The sequence below is a fragment of the Hemiscyllium ocellatum genome, chromosome 14 (assembly GCF_020745735.1).
Source record: "Hemiscyllium ocellatum isolate sHemOce1 chromosome 14, sHemOce1.pat.X.cur, whole genome shotgun sequence".
NCBI lineage: Eukaryota > Metazoa > Chordata > Chondrichthyes > Orectolobiformes > Hemiscylliidae > Hemiscyllium > Hemiscyllium ocellatum.
Window position 1 is genome coordinate 1858636 of NC_083414.1, and position 16341 is coordinate 1874976.

The 16341-nt window shown below is 44.6% G+C and overlaps 1 protein-coding gene across 6 annotated transcripts in view; it reads right to left on the reverse strand.

The window, feature by feature from the left end:
* The window catches only part of usp19 (ubiquitin specific peptidase 19), a 156583-nt gene that overhangs the window by 57484 nt on the left and 82758 nt on the right, over positions 1 to 16341 (reverse strand). For 5 of the 6 annotated variants that reach the window (XM_060835291.1, XM_060835287.1, XM_060835286.1 and 2 more), the window contains 5 exons: positions 12804 to 12919; positions 10049 to 10263; positions 8203 to 8401; positions 4447 to 4580; positions 1888 to 2046 (listed from right to left, as the gene is read on the reverse strand). In XM_060835291.1, coding sequence (XP_060691274.1) covers positions 1888 to 2046; positions 4447 to 4580; positions 8203 to 8401; positions 10049 to 10263; positions 12804 to 12919 — 823 coding nt within the window. The remainder of the gene's footprint in view (positions 1 to 1887; positions 2047 to 4446; positions 4581 to 8202; positions 8402 to 10048; positions 10264 to 12803; positions 12920 to 16341) is intronic. The other variant, XM_060835288.1, reaches the window with a different exon arrangement.

Below are 16341 nucleotides of genomic sequence, written 5' to 3' on the forward strand. Positions count from 1 at the left end.
AGGTCATGACCTGAAACAGCTTCTCTCAACAGATGAGTCCAGACTTGCCGTGTCTTTTCAACACGGTTTATATTGTAGAATTTTTTAAAATCTGCATCACACCAGATGACAATTCAGTTCATATCATTACCATTTAATTGTGCCTGTGGGTTATTTGTACAAAAAAAAAATCGAAGGAGAATACAGGCCATACAAATTGAAGCAAGTAGACATGTTTACTTGCAGTATGTTACACAACAGATTGTAGTGTGTTAACAGGGTGGGGCTGGGAACAGATTCTCACACACAAATCAAACAGCTCAGTCAGGTTCATTATTTGTGCTTTCCTCAGTAGTGTTATTTTAAGGTTGGATAGAATGAAGTCCAAATTGAAGCTAACCTTTATCCAAGATCACAACTTCCCAAATCAAGAAACAGAACTAGAGGAATGGGACTAATGGCATTAGCTTTCCAATGAATCAGAACAGACACCATGGGTTGAATGGCTTATGTCTACACTGCATTATTCCATTTTTAGTTCTTAGCTTATTACCACTCTCTGGGATTCTCCAGTCAGTCTCTCAGCCCCCAGCCTGACTTGGCACTGCTTGAAATTGATCAGGACCTCACGGGTAGATGTTTTTAGATCAGGAGCAGGTGTGCCCTGAAACCAAAACCACAAGTATCACAGGTATCACAACTCTAACAAGAATCTGCTGGTTATCAAGCATAGGTTTAGCACTGTCACCCGACAGATGAGACAGTATTACAATTATTTAATGTAAAGAAAATGAACATTCACAAGCAGTACACACAGAGGTCATGAACACATGGAGCATTTGCCATCTTTTCCAGCAACACTAGATTGACAGTATCACAGGTGACAGGTCAATCAATGTATGGCCAAGTAGTATCGGAACAAGATGGTCACATAGTTAAAAAAAATGGGATTCTTAAGCTTTATAAATAGAAAACAGAAGATCTGATTCAAAACTTTTCTAAGCTCGCAAGGGTATTTTGTCCACATCTGGGCACCGCACCGTACAATGTTAAGGACTTAGTGGTTAGCACTGCTGCCTCTCAGCGCCAGGGACCCAGGTTCAATTCCTGCCTCAGGCAACTGTCTGTGTGGAGTTTGTACGTTCTCCCTGTGTCTGCGTGGGTTTCCTCCAGGTGCTCCGGTTTCCTCCCACAATCCAAAGATGTGCAGGTTCGGTGAACTGGCCATACTAAATTGACCATTGTGTTCAGGGATGTGTAGGTTAGGTGCATTGGTTAGTGGTAAATGTAGAGTAATAACATAGGGGAATAGGTCTGGTTGGATTAATCTTCTGAGGGTTAGTGTGGACTTTTGTTGGGCCAAATGTTGTTGCGCCTGTTTCCACACTGTAGAGATTCTGTGACAAGATGGTGCAGTAATTTACTCAAATAGCACCACGGATGAGTGAATTACAGCCATGAGAAAGAGGATGGAGAAGCTGGGATTGTTTTCCTGAGAACAGGAAAGGTTTAATGGAGACTATTAGAAATCAATGTTTTTAATAGGGAGTAGGTAGTCAGAAAAGTCACAGAGTAAAGGACACATTGTCATTTAATTGGCAGAACAGTGGAGGCCACTTCCCTTCTAATCTTCTGTTTTAATTGGAACATGAAAGGCCTTTCCACACTTTAACCAGTTGATCAATTTACACTGTGCATTTAATGCTATTCCCAGAAAAATGTGCCCAAAACTACAAATTCTCTGGGACCCAATTACAGAGAAGGGACAGCACCACAGTTTTTAAAAAATGTACTGTTAAGGGATATGCCTGCAAAACAAAAAACATGCCCGTTTAATATGGAGTATTTGTATAGCAGTCAGCCAACAACTGGAGTTCCAGGTCAGTGCCACCAGGCACCACGATGTACCTCATCTGGGCGCCCATCAGAATCCACTGTCTCGGTGTATGGTTTATTCTGTATTCTATTGAGGTCCTCATGGAGGCCATCCAACAGAAACGCCATGAATTCCTGAGCATCGTGTTGAGCGTAACCAGTGAATTGGCTTGCTTTACTCGCTACAATAGCCTAGGAGGAAGGAAAACCATCATGTAGCAAGCACATATTTGGAATCAGAAATAAAACTTTTAGCATTTGGGTCAGACAAGTTTGAAGCAATATCTAACAAAGATGGTTCCTTTCCTCTCCCAGTAACTTCCTTTGCAGTGGGCTCTCTCTTCACTTTACCTCACTAATGAGCACCTATAAAGAATGGGCCCTATTTGACCATTCTTTCAGCCAGGTTACCCACAGTTCCACCCCAACTCCGACCCAACCAAATGTACTCTCGTATGAAGAACAATGCAGCACAGGAACAGGCCTTTCAGCCCGCCAAGCATGTACCAACATGTTTTGCCCTTCCACACTTGCGCTGTCTGCACTTTCAAGATGCGTACCCGTCTATTCCCTTCCTATTCATGTATTCATCCAGGTGTTTCTTGAATGCTGATATCGTTTCTGCTTTCACCAACTCCTCCGGCAGCACATCCCAGGCAATCACCACCCTTTATGAAAAGCTCACCTCATACACCTCTTAATTCCATCCCCCATGCCCCCAATCAGCCCCTCCACCCTGAGAAAAAGCCTCATACCTTCCACTCTATCCATGCCATTCGCAATCTTATAAACTTCCATCAGGTTGTCCCAAGCCTCTTTCGTTCCAGTGAAAACAAACCCAGTCTATCCAACCTCCTTAGCTAAAATCCCCCATACCAGGTAACTTTCTGATAAACCTTTGCTGTACCCTGTCCAAAGAATCCACATCCTTCTGGCAGTGCACTAACCAGAAATGTACACAAGTTTCCAAACGTGGCCTAACTAAAGTTCTATAAAGCTGCAGAATGACTTGTCTATCCTTATACTCAATGCCTGTTCCAATGAAGGCAAGCATGCCATAGGTCTTTGTTACTATCTTATCTACCTGCACTGTCACCTTCAGTGATCTATGGACCTGCACAGCCAGATCCCTCTGCATATCGATACTCCTAAGGGTTCTGCCATTCACTATATAATTTCCACCTGTACTTGACTTTTCAAAATGCTTCACCTCACATTTGTCTGGAGTAAATTCCATCTGACATTTTTCTGCCCATGCCTCCAACCGATCTATATCCTGCTGTATCCTCTGGACAATCCTCATAATCCAGAACTCCAATCAAACCAGCTTTGTTTTCCTCCAAATCATTTATGCGGATCACGAACAGAGGCCCTAGCACTGATCCCTGTGGATCATCACTAGTCACAACCTTCCATTCCAAAAAGCATCCTTCCATGGCTACCCTCTGTCTCTGGTGACTGAGCGAGTTGAGTATCCATCTTGCCAGCTCACCCCTGAAACTATGTGACTTTATCTTTTGGACCAGTCTGCCATGAGGGACCTTGTCAAAGGCTTTACTGAAGTCCACATAGACAAAATCAACTGCTTTTCTTTCAGTCATCTTTATCACCTCCTCAAAAAACTCAATCAAGTTAGTGAGGCACAACCTTCACAAGACTATGCTGTCTATCGCTAATAAGTCCATTTGCTTCTAAATGCATATAGATCTTGTCCCTGAGAATCTTTTCCAATAATTTCCCTCCCACTGATGTGAGGTTCACAAGCCTGTCATTCCCAGGATTACCTCTACTACCCTCCTTAAACAATGGACAACATTGGCTACTCTCCAGTTTTCTGGGACCTCACCTGTGGCCAAAGAGGACACAAAGGTGTCTGTCAATACTCAGCAATTTGTTCTCTTTCCTCTCTCAATATTCTGGAATAGAACCCATCAGCAACCGGGGACGTATTTACCTGAATATTTTTTAACCCCATGTTAAGAAATATCTAATGGAATTCACATAAAGTGGGTCTGAGAGAATGAGTACTAAGCAAGGAGGTGAACAGTTGACTAAAAGCTATAGAAGCAAAAAAACTTCTAAACAAAAACCTAGAGTTTTATTGGACAGAGCTGAACAAACCAAAACAGTTAAGATGTAGGTCGGCCAGATCAACGTTCCCTCAACTCTAGAACAGACTTGAGGGGCTGAATATCCACTCTGCTCCAATACTTGTGGTAATGTTTGGTATGGAGGTTTCTAACATTTGATGCCTAACTCCATGTATGAGACAATCTCCATTTCAGCTAACATTCGAAGGGACACTGCACTCACTACCCAAATCACCAAACCGGTTCCACAAATATATCTTCAGGAAAAGAAAGCCATCCACCCAATACCTCCCCTTATACAAACTGTGTGCCTTTAGTCTTTCCATGGCATAACCATTTCAATACTTTTCTGACTAGATTTCACGTAAGCCTTGGTGGAACAGGTTTAACGCCATCTGCATGACCATCTGTTTCCAACACACTCAAGATGTGACTAGTTTGTCTATTTAATTGGAAGGCCAACAGAGGGTTTGACATGGATCCTGAATTGGTGCTCACTCACCTTTAGCTTCGATGGCTGGTAGGCATGGTGCGTTCCTTTCCACAGGGCCCGCAGCAGCACCGCAAAGCCAATGGCCAGGCGGCCACCAGTTCCCAGAGGGTTGTTGTAATTTAATTCAGACTCAAAACATCGATCTGATCAAATTTAGAGTGAGAGATGTTCAGATTTAACTTGCAATGAGGGCTTCATCTTTCTACAGCAAAAGTTCATATTTGAAAAGTCAAATTAATAAACAATCACTTCTTTTACATCATATCAAAGCTTAAAGAAACTAGTTGAACTGAACGAATTACTTTGAGGTGCTAGGAGTTACACAGTTATTCTGAGACACATCACCAGGCCATGAAGAACACACCTAATTGATTAACTGATTTGATTTTTTTGTGTAGCTGAAAGAGCTTGCTTAATTTAGCACTTTCCACATGCTTTTGAATGAAGCCAATGAAGCACTAGCAAATGGCACACTCAAAGATCCCAGAAACAGCAGCGATGTTGACATAGTAATCTGTTTAAGTGATGCTGGTTAAGCCTGGGACAGTGGGAAGAACTCCCATGACCGTTCTCTAAAACAGTACCATATTTTACATCCACCCAACAGGCACACAAAGCCTTGAATATCATCTCAGGTGAAAGGTGGTACCACTGACTGTGTCATGAGATATGGTGCTGGAAAAGTACAGCAGGTGAAGCAGCATCTGAGGGGCAGGAGAGTTGACCCTTCAGGCATAAGCCCTTCATCAGGAGTGTGTGTGTGTGTGTGTGTGTGTGTGAGAGAGAGGGAGAGCGGGAGAGCGGGAGAGAGAGAGAGCGAGAGCGCGAGAGAGAGAGATTGGGCTGGGTGAAAGGTAGCTTGGAAGGCAATAACTGGATGCAGGAGGAATGTGATGGTGGTAGGTTGGGAAGGAAGATAGACAGGTGGGATAGTTCAAGAAGGTGGTGCCAAGTTGGAGGATGAGGTGGTGAGGAAACTGGTGCAATCAACGTTGATACGTGTGGTTGGAGAGTCGAAGGCTGAAGATGGGGTGTTCTTCCTCCAGATGTCGGGTGGCTTGGATTTGGCAGTGGAGGAGGCCCAGGACTTGCATGTCCTTGGAGGAGGGGGGGGTGGGGGTGGGGGGCGTGGGGTGGGGTGGGGGTTGAAGTGGTCAGCCACAGGATGGTGGGGCTGTTTGGTGCCTGTGTCCCAGAGATGATCTCAAATATTCTGTAAGTTGACCATGTCTCCTCAACGTACAGGAGACGATAGAGAGCAATGGACACAGTAGATGACATGGATGTTCAGGAAAATTTCTGCTGGATGCGAAAGGATTTTTGGGGCTGTGGGTAGAGGTGAGAGGGGAGGTTGTACACCTCTTGTGGTGGCAAGGGAAGGTGCCAGGAGTGCAGGGTGAGGTGGTGGTGGTGGGGTCAGTTCTGGTGGAGACATGTCTGTCACTGTACAACACTGTGGTACAGTACTGGTGGGGGCAGGTCTGTTACTGTACAATACTGGCAGGGTGGGGGTGGGTTAGTACTGGTGGGGTAAATGGCGGATGATGGTGCATTGTATCCAGAGATTGGTGGGGCAGAAGGTGAGGACCAGGAGGGTTCTATCCTTGTTGTGGTTGGAGCTCAAGGGTGGAGGTGCAGGAAGTGAAGGAGATTGCATTGGAGGGCATTGTTCATAATGTGGGAGGGGAAACCTGGTCACAGATGTACAGCACGGAAACAGACCCTTCGGTTAAATCGCCCATGCCGATCAGATATCCTAAACTAATCTAGTCCCATTTGCCACAATTGGCCCACATCCCACGAAACCCTTCGTATTCATATACCCATCTAGATAGATGCCTTTTAAATGCTGTAATTGTACCAGCCTCCACCAGTTCCTGTTGCAGCTCATTTCACACACACACCACCCTCTGCGTGAAAAAGTTACCCCTTAGGTTCTTTTTATAACGTGCCCTCTAGTTCTGGATTCCCCCACCCCAGGGAAGAGAATTAGTCTATTTATCCTATCCAGGTCCCTCATGATTGTATAAACCTCCATAAAGTCACCCCTCAGCCTCCAACGCTCCAGGGAAAACAGCCCCAGCCTATTTAGCCTCTCCCTATAGCTCAAATCCTCCAACCCTGGCAACATCCTTGTAAGTCTTTTCTGCATCCTTTCAAGTTTTACAACATCCTTCTGATAGGAAGGAGACCAGAATTGCATGCAATATTCCAAAAGTGGCCTAACCAATTTCCTATACAGCCACAATATGACCTTCCAACTCCTTTACTCAATGCTCTGACCAAACATCATCTTCACCATCCTTTCTATCTGTGACTAGCCTTCCAAATGGCTATTTCTCCCTGTATTCCATGAGATCTAACCTTACTAATGAGTGTCCCATGGGGAACCTTGTCAAACTCCTGACTGAAGTCCATATACATCATGTCCAAGGCTCTGCTCACATCAGTCCTCCTTGTTACTTCTTCAAAAAGCTCAATCAAGTTTGAGAGACATGATTTCCCATGGGGTTGAGCGCGTGGAAAAGCACAGGTAAAGCAGCATCCGCGGAACAGGAAAAATCGACGTTTCGGGCATAAGCCCTTCATCAGAAATGCTGCCTGACCTGCTGTGCTTTACCAGCACCACAGTCTTGACTCTGATCTCCAGCATCTGCAGTCCTCACTTTCTCCTCGATGATTTCCCACGCACAAAGCCATGTTGATATACCTAATCAGTCTGCGCCTTTCCAAATATATGTAAATCCTGTTCCACAGGATTCCCTCCAACAACTTACCCACCACTCCCTGGCTTTTCCACGTTAGCCAACCTCCCATCTTCCTGCATCTCACCTGTGACTATCGATGACACAAATATCTCAGCAAGGGTCCAGTAATCACTTCCCTAGCTTCCCACAAAGTTCTAGGGTTAGGGTTAGGGTTAGGCCTTGAAATAGGAAGCCATCGTGGATGTTCTGGAGTGAAATTGCTTCTCTTTGGAGCAGATACAGCAGAGGAGGAGGAATTGGAAATAAGGGATAGCGTTTTTATGAGGAGGGAGTAGCTGAGAGAGTCAGGGTGTTTGAAGTAAATGTCTGTGTCGATTCAGTCATTCGAAATACAGATGGAGGGGGTAGAGGGGAGGAAGTTGTCTGAGATGGTCCAGATGAACTTAAGGTCAGTGTGGAATGTGTTGGCGAAGTTGATGAACTGTTCAATGACCTTGAAGGAACACGAGGTGGTGCCAATACAGTCATCGATGTAGTGGTGGAAAAGGTCAGGAATAGTAAAACTGCAAAAGATGGACTGTTCCACGTAACCAAAGAAGAGGCAGGCATAGCTGAGGCCCATGCGGGTGCCCATGGTTACCCCCTTTGGTCTGAAGGAAGTGGGAGGATTCAAAAGCGAAGTTGTTAACGGTGAGGACCAGTTCAGCCAATCAATCAGTTTCATCAACTTCATGAACACCTTCCGTCCTGACCTCAAGTTCACCTGGACCTTCTCGGACACCACCCCCCTTGCATTCCTGGACTTCGCCCCACCCCACAATTCTGATGAAGAGTTTATGCCCGAAACATCGATCCTTCTGCCCCTTGGATGCTTCCTGACCTGCTGTGCTTTTCCAGCACCACACTTTTTGACTCCGATCTCCAGCATCTGCATTGCTCACTTTCTTCTACCAGTGAGTGTGTGTCAGGTCTGAGGGAGCACATTAGCTACCCTACACGGTCAACACAACCAACAAGGTTTCTTTCGAAGAAGTGAACTCAACATTTCTGCACTCACCATGGAAGTAATCACGGAGCTCTCGTGTATTGGACAGTGACTGGATCACGCTGTTCATGAAGCAAGTGTTGCCCAGGTTAACCAGTCCTGTGAAGCCTGGCAGGCAGACCTTCTTCTCCTCCTCCTCTTCTTCCTCTTCAGTGTGTTCAGTGTTGGAGATGCCATGAGTCATTGGGGTCACCATGCAGGTGGGCTTGGGCTGTAGTACACAACACAGGGTTAAGGTTTAACACTTCCTTCATACAAAATACAGAAAAGGCAAGGAAAACTTACCAATTAAGACATTACTTAACCAGGAGCAAATGAAGGTCAGCAAACATCAGTGTATGAAGCTTGCTGGGATTTAAGACGTGGGCTGAGTTTTGGATGATGAAGTTTAAGGAGGTTAGAATGTGGATGAGCAGTCAGGAGTGCACTGCGATAGCCATTCCTGATGAAAGGCTTATGCCCGAAACTTTGATTCTCCTGCTCCTCGAATGCTTTTCTAGCACCACACGCTCGACTGGGATAGTCAAGGGAAATAAAAGTGGTGGGGATGAAGTTTTCAGCAGCTAATGGGCTGATCACTGGCAAAGTTGAACAATATGATGGAGGTGGAAACAGACAGTTTTTAGGTGATGAGACAATTGGTTTTGGCAGTTCATTTCAGTAATGTCACATCAAGGTTCCAAAGAGACTGACTTGATCTCAGATTGCTGCCAGGGAGAGGACAGAGTTTGGAACAGGAAATGAAAACCATGGCTGTAATCTTCCCAACATTTCACTGGAGCAATTTTTTGCTCATTCTATATTAGAAGTCTGATAGTTTACCAAAAGTGGAGCAATCAAGGGGTGTTATGGTGACTTGGAACTGAGTGGCGTCAGTATGTGAAAATACTTCTCAAAAATAATTCCTTTGAACCTCTTTCTGATGCTGCAGCTTTGCAATGATGCTGCCAAGGAACAGCACACAGATGAGAAATAGGAGGGGCTGGGTAGATCCTTGGGGCACAAGATAGCAGCAAAGCAGGAGCAGAATAGAAGGCAAGCAATGATCCTCAGGCAATAATAAGTTAGACAGTAATGGAACCAGACAAGAGTAGTCCCCCTAGTTGGATGACAGTGAAGTTCCTGGAGGACAATGTCATCAATCCTGACAAAGACTGCAGACAGGTCAAGGAGGACAACATGGGGAAGTTTATCGTTGGTACAGTTACATGGGGTGACACTTGCAACATTGACTGCAACTGCTTTGTTACCAATGCAGGTTTGAACACCTAACTCGAAGATTTAATCATGGACTTCCAGGAAGAGTTTTGTAAACTGACAACACTTACCAGCCCTTGAGGAGAAAAGCAAGTGTAACAACTGCAGGTTGGTCTGGAGGCCAACTAGAGAAAATTATGGCACTGAAAAATATCTAAGCTCTATAATGTGACCCAATCCTTAGTTGATTGAAGAGCCCATCTCCCACTTTATGAGAAGAATGTAAAGAACAAGTTTCAATTTAGAATTCTACAAAAACAATCATTTTCAGCTCCTCTGAAATGGAAATGCCAATCGCTCTGACTGAAGTCAGATTCCCAACTTGTTCACTAATTCACTATAGTGAAGGACATCTGACCCTACATGTGAATCCAGTCCATGCCAAATGTGACCGATACTCAAATCCCTCTGTAATGGGCCAGCAAGCCCCTCAACTGCATCAAGTATGAACAGCAGACCAACTCCGTGGCTCACCACAAAAATCCCATCCCAGGGTAACCAGGAATAAAAGTATCAGCCTTTCCAGCGACACACATCAAGTAAAAGTGAGTTTTAATCACACTATTAGGAGGAAAGTGAACTTTAAACGTTAGTTACTCACCGACGTTACAAGAGGGTCCTGCTTAATCTGCACAGTGTCGGGTGTCGATCTGATTGCCACCGACTCGAGGCTGGCCTCCTCTGTGCGCATTTTCTCTTTCTCATTAGAACGTGGCTCCTCCTTGGGAGGAAGTGTGTGCTGGCTGCTCCCAGGCTGTGCCTTGTCCAGCGAAGGTGGGCCTGCGGGCACAGCTACTTTCGCACCCCCCACTGCACCTTAAACAGGGGAGCACAAGGCCTGTGTTTAGAAGGTCCAGTGAAAACACACACAGGCTTATGCATTCTTATAAACAACCACCACAAAAGTTTGAGTTCTTACCTTTCTCCCCTGTGTATGATACAGAGTAAATCTCTTTCTGCACTGTCCCATCAAACACCCCCAGGAATGGGACAGCTCAGGGTTAGACAGAGTACAGTTCCCTCTACATTGTCGCATTTGTGTTGTATATGCATTCAATTATAATTTAAAAAAAAGCTCAGTAAAGAGTCTGCTCGGTTGACCATGTCGAGCTGTGCTACACTGTGGAATAGGCCAGCCGGGCTGTGTACAGAGTTTTAACTTGGGAAATGGGTTTACAGATTACCAACAACTCTGGCTGAATGCCAATAACTCTCACGTCCGTGGCAGCAGTGTACAAGGATATTAAATTTGAAACTCTACTTCTTCTGTATTTGAAGGGGACGCCATGGCCTGTGGCATTATCGCTGGGCTGTTAATTCAGAGATCCAGATAACATTCTGGGACCTGGGTTCAAATCCTGCCTGCCATCTGGTGGAATTTGAATTCAATCACAATCTGAACTTAAGAGTTTAATGATGACTATGAATCCATTGTCGATTGTTGGAAAAGAACTTTCTGGATTACTGTTAGGGAAAAAAACTGCCATCCTTATTTGGCCTGGTCTGGTCTGGCCTACGTAACTGCTGATCCACAGCAATGTAGTTGACTCTTAAGTGCCCTCTGGGCAATCAGAGATGGGCGATAAATGTTCCCCTAGCCAGCAAGACCCTTCCTCCTGTGAATGAATATTAAAATAAAAATTGAAATGGTGTTCTATCCACTATAACAGCCCAGGGAACTGTAGAGGCAAACACAGACAATCTTTACAAACTTTATGATAAGGATATGTTCAGGTAACCAGAAATTCCTGAACAGAAAAATGCCAAGTTAAACTCTCCCAGCAGTCTTAGAGGAAATGATGAATCAGCGAAGGGGAAAGATTCACGTAATTTTACAGTGCATCTTAAGAGTGGTTTTTATGCAACATTCTATTGATCGCACTGCACTCTTTTTCCCATAGCCCTGTAAATTCCTCCCCTTCTGATAAAGGTCAGAGTTGTACTGTGCTGTTCATAATTGTTCACAGTTCAGGAGAGGCCATGGATATTCACTGTTATTCTACATGCAGCTATTATTCTTCTCAATGTTCAGTTTCTGATAGTGTTTACCTATCTCTCTAAATAACATGATAACATTTCTAGTGGAGCTGTCCCTGCATGGCAATGGTTGGGAGGGGGGGGTGGGTTCACTACTGGTGGGAACAGGTCTGTCATTGTATAAGTGTATAACACTGGGGTTCAGTACTGGTGGGGACAGGTCTGTCTCTGTATAACACTGGGGTACAGTACTGGTGGGCACAGATCTCTACCTGTATAACACTGGGGTTCAGTAGTGGTGGGGACAGTTCTGATACTGTAGAACACTGGGCACAATACTGGTGGGGACAGGTCTGTCACTGTATAACACTGGGTGGGGGGCAGGAGGGATGGCATTCTGATGGGGACAGGTCTACCACTGCATCTATACTGTGTCAGACCTACCCTGTGAATGCTAGACCACTGTTATGCAATGACAGACATAGGTCCCCTTCTATTGAGGCATTGTAATAGCATCCCAACCTCTGGGCTTGGAGGCCCAGTTTCAGATTTTACCTCTTCCAGGGATGTGTCATAACATTTCTGAACAGGTTGATTACAAAATATCACCTGTCTCCACCAATATTGTACCCCAGTGTTACACTATGATAGAACTATCCCCACCAGTACTGTACCCCAGTGTCATAGTGATAGACCCCTCTCTTCCATTTCTGTATCCAAGTGCTATATAGTGACAGACCAGTATTCACCAGCCCAGTACCTCAGGATTATGTAGTGATAGACTTGTCCCCACCAGCATTGTACCCGGTGTTATACTGTGACAGATGTGCCCCCTCCTGTACTGCACCCGTGATTTACAGTGATAAACATGTTACCATCAGGATTACACCAGTGTTAAACAGCGATAGATCTCCCTGCAAGTAAAGTAACCTTGTGTTATATAGCAACAAGCCTGTCCTCCACCAGTATTATATCCAAGACTTATACATTTTAAATTGCTCTTTCCATTCAATAGAGGTTGATGGTCAGAACTGGCAATGACACAACTGGTTGTTTTCTAGTTTAAAAAAAAATTCCAAGTAACCATAATTCTAGAACTCTTGTAGTATTATTGCACAGCATGTATACCAAGGTGATTATTCATGCAGTGTAGTTAGTGGGCAAGATCAGTCATACCAACCATTGTGTATGCTGGTTTAGTCCCCACCACAGTGTGACAGAATAAGAACAGGAAAACACTAAAAATAGCCAGCAGGCCAGTCAGCATCTGGAGAAAATGAGGTATGGTGACGCCAGTGAGATAGCTCATTTATCACCAAGTGCCAACTGACCCGCCTGCAATTAATCACGTTGAATTATTCGGATGTCACTCTGCAGACCTTGTGTTGCTAGAGCTTCAAGTCCTCCCCAACGCTGATTCTGTCTTTTCTTCAAACTGATATCGATGCGCGAGGTTGTAAAGGTGTACTGGCACTGCTCTGGATTAATGAGATTCCTGAGAGAAAAAAATAAATTCAGTCATCATAGATTGTAGGGAGTATCTCAGAATCACAAACCCTCATGCTTCCATGCCTTGTTCAATGACTGACTCATATTGTAGTCTATAGCTGTGTCACCTGATATATAACTTCAGAGACGGAGGTGAACGTGGATAACAATAAGACAACAGAGGCCAAGGTGCTATTTTATTTCCACTTCATTTGTGGGGAGGCAGTGGCACAGTTGCAATGTCACTGAACTAGAAACCCAAGTTCATTCCTGGTGGAGGGGGTTCAACTCTCATCATAGAACTCTGGAAGAAAAAGCTGGTCGAATGGCTATATATAGCTTTAACTCGCCCAACAATGAACCTATTCAGTTCATTCAGGTCCCCCAGACTACGATTTCTGCTATCCTTACTTGGTCTGGTCTACATGTGCCTACAGACATCAGAGCAATAACATCAGAGCTAGGAGCAGAAGGAGGCCATCTAGCCCCTTCGAGCCTTCTCCACCATTCAATAAGATCATGGACTCAGCTTCACTTACCCGCCCGCTCACTGTATCCCTTAATTCTTTTACTGTTCGAAAAAAACTTTAGCTGCAAAACCATTTACTGCCAAACCCCTTCACTGGGCAGGGAATTCCACAGATTCACAACCCCACGGGTGAAGAAATTCCTTCTCAATTCAGTTCTAAATCTGCTTCCTCCTAATTTTGAGGCTATGCCCTCTTCTCCTAGTTTCACCACCCAGTAGAAATATCTTCTCTATCTATTCCCTTCATAATTTTATATGTTTCTATAAGAACCCCTATCATTCTTCTAAATTCCAATGAATATAATCCCAGTCTACTCAGTCTGCCCTCATAAGCCAACCCCTTTAATTCTGAAATCAGCCTCGTGAACCTCTTCTGCAACCCCTCCAGTGCCAATACATCCTCTCTCAAATAAGGAGACAAAAACTGCATGCAGTACTCCAGGTGTGGCCTCACCAGCATCCTATAGAACATAACCTCTCTGCTTTTAAACTTAATCCCTTTAGCAATAAAGGACAAAATTCCATTTGCTTTCTTAACTACCTGCTGCATCTGCAGACCAACCTTCTGTGATTCGAAGTTAAAAATCACACAGGTTATAGTCCAACAGGTTTAATTGGAAGCGCACTAGCTTTTCGAGCGATGCTCCTTCATCAGGTGATAGTGGAAGACTCGATCGTAACACAGAATTTATAGCAAAAATTTGCAGTGTGATGTAACTGAAATTATACATTGAAAAATTGATTGTATGTTACGCCTTTCATCTGTTAGAATACAGTGACAGTTTCACTTCTTTCATGTGTAAATCACAAAACCTTTTTTTACAAGTTGCATTCTCGGGTTAGCTGCTAACAATGGTGATAGCTCGACAATATGTTGAAGGTGTTAGCGCCCTGTGTTCTCTGTCTGTGATCTGATGTTTAGATTGATTCTAATCTAAAAAGTGAGATAACTGTGTTTTACATAAATTCCTGCAGTTTTTGAGCTCAGAGTTCTACATGAATGTACTTTGGTCAAAAACTGCATACAATGTAACTCTGCAAGTACAAATTCACCCCACACAATATATGTGTGTATGTGGGTCGAGAGTGAGAGAAAAAGTGTGCGCGCATTTGTGTGGGTAGTGAGTGCAGAGTGTCTTAAGTCTGCATGGGGGTGCATGTGTGAGCATGGGAGTGTGTGTGTGGGTGTCTGTGCACGTCTGTGTGTACGTCTGTCTGTGTAGTGCAATGGTGATCACCTGTAATGTGACATGAACCCAAGGTCCCGGTTGAGGCCCTCCCTATGGGTACCGAACTTAGCTATCAGCCTCTGCTCGGCCACTTTCCTCTGCTGCCTGTCCTGAAGTCCACCTTGGAGGATGGTCACCCGAAGGTCCGAGGCTGAATGTCCTGGACCACTGAAGTGTTCCCCAACTGGGAGGGAACCCTCCTGTCTGTTGATTGTTGTGTGGTGCCCATTCATTGGTTGTCGTAGCCTTTGCTCGGTTTCCCCAATGTACCATGCCCCCGGGCAACCTTGCCTGCAACGTATAAGATAGACAATGTTGGCTGAGTACCAACGCGTGGGGACACCTCCCACCTTGTACATGGCAGGTACTCATGAGACTCAGCCAACATTGTCTATCTTATACATTGCAGGCAAGGATGCCCGGAGGCATGGTACATTGGGGAAACCGAGCAAAGGCTACGACAACGGATGAATGGGCACCGCACAACAATCAACAGACAGGAGGGTTCCCTCCCAGTTGGGGAACACTTCAGTGGTCCAGGACATTCAGCCTCGGACCTTCAGGTGACCATCCTCCAAGATGGACTTCGGGACAGGCAGCAGAGGAAAATGGCCGAGCAGAGGCTGATAGCTAAGTTCGGTACCCATAGGGAGGGCCTCAACCGGGACCTTGGGTTCATGTCACATTACAGGTGATCACCATTGCACTACACACACACTCTCACAGGTACACACAGACGCGTACACAGACATCTACACACACCCTTATAGACAGACACACACTCCCACATGCACCCCCTCACAGACTTAAGACACTCTGCACTCACTACACACACACACACACACACACACACACACACACACACACACACACACTCTCAACCCCCACCCCAGACAGACACACAGACAAAGACCCACATGCACACATATTTTGTGGGATGAATCTGTACTTGCAGATCTATATTGCACTTTGCTCAAACACTGCATACATTCATGTAGAACTCTGAGCTCAAAAACTGCAGGAATTTGTGTAAAACTCTTATCTCACTTTTTAGAGTAGAATCAATCTGAACATCAGGTCACAGACAGAGATCACAGGGGCTAACACCTTCAACATATTGTCTAGCTATCACCATTGTTAACAGCTAGCCCGAGAATGCAACGTTTAAAAAAAGTTTTGTGATTTACACATGAAAGAAGTGAAACTATCACTATATTCTAACAGATGAAAGGCTTAACAGAAAATCAATTTTTCAATGTATAATTTCAGTTACATTACACTGTAAATTTTTTGCTATAAATTCTGTGTTATGATCGAGCCCTCCACTATCACCTGATGAAGGAGCGTCGCTCCAAAAGCTAGTGTGCTTCCAATTAAACTTGTTGGACTATAACTTGGTGTTGTGTGATTTTTAACTTTGTACACCCCAGTCCAACACCGGCATCTCCACATCATGACTTCTGTGATTCATGCACAAGGACACCCAGGTCCCTCTGCACAGCAGTGTGCTGTAATTTCTTACCATTCAAGTAAAAGTCCTTTTTACTGTTATTCTTACTGAAATGGAGGACTTCACATTTATTAACACTGTACTCCATCTACCAGACATTTGCTTGCTCATTCAAACTATGTCCCCTTGCAAGGTTTCACAATCTTTTGCACACTTGCTGT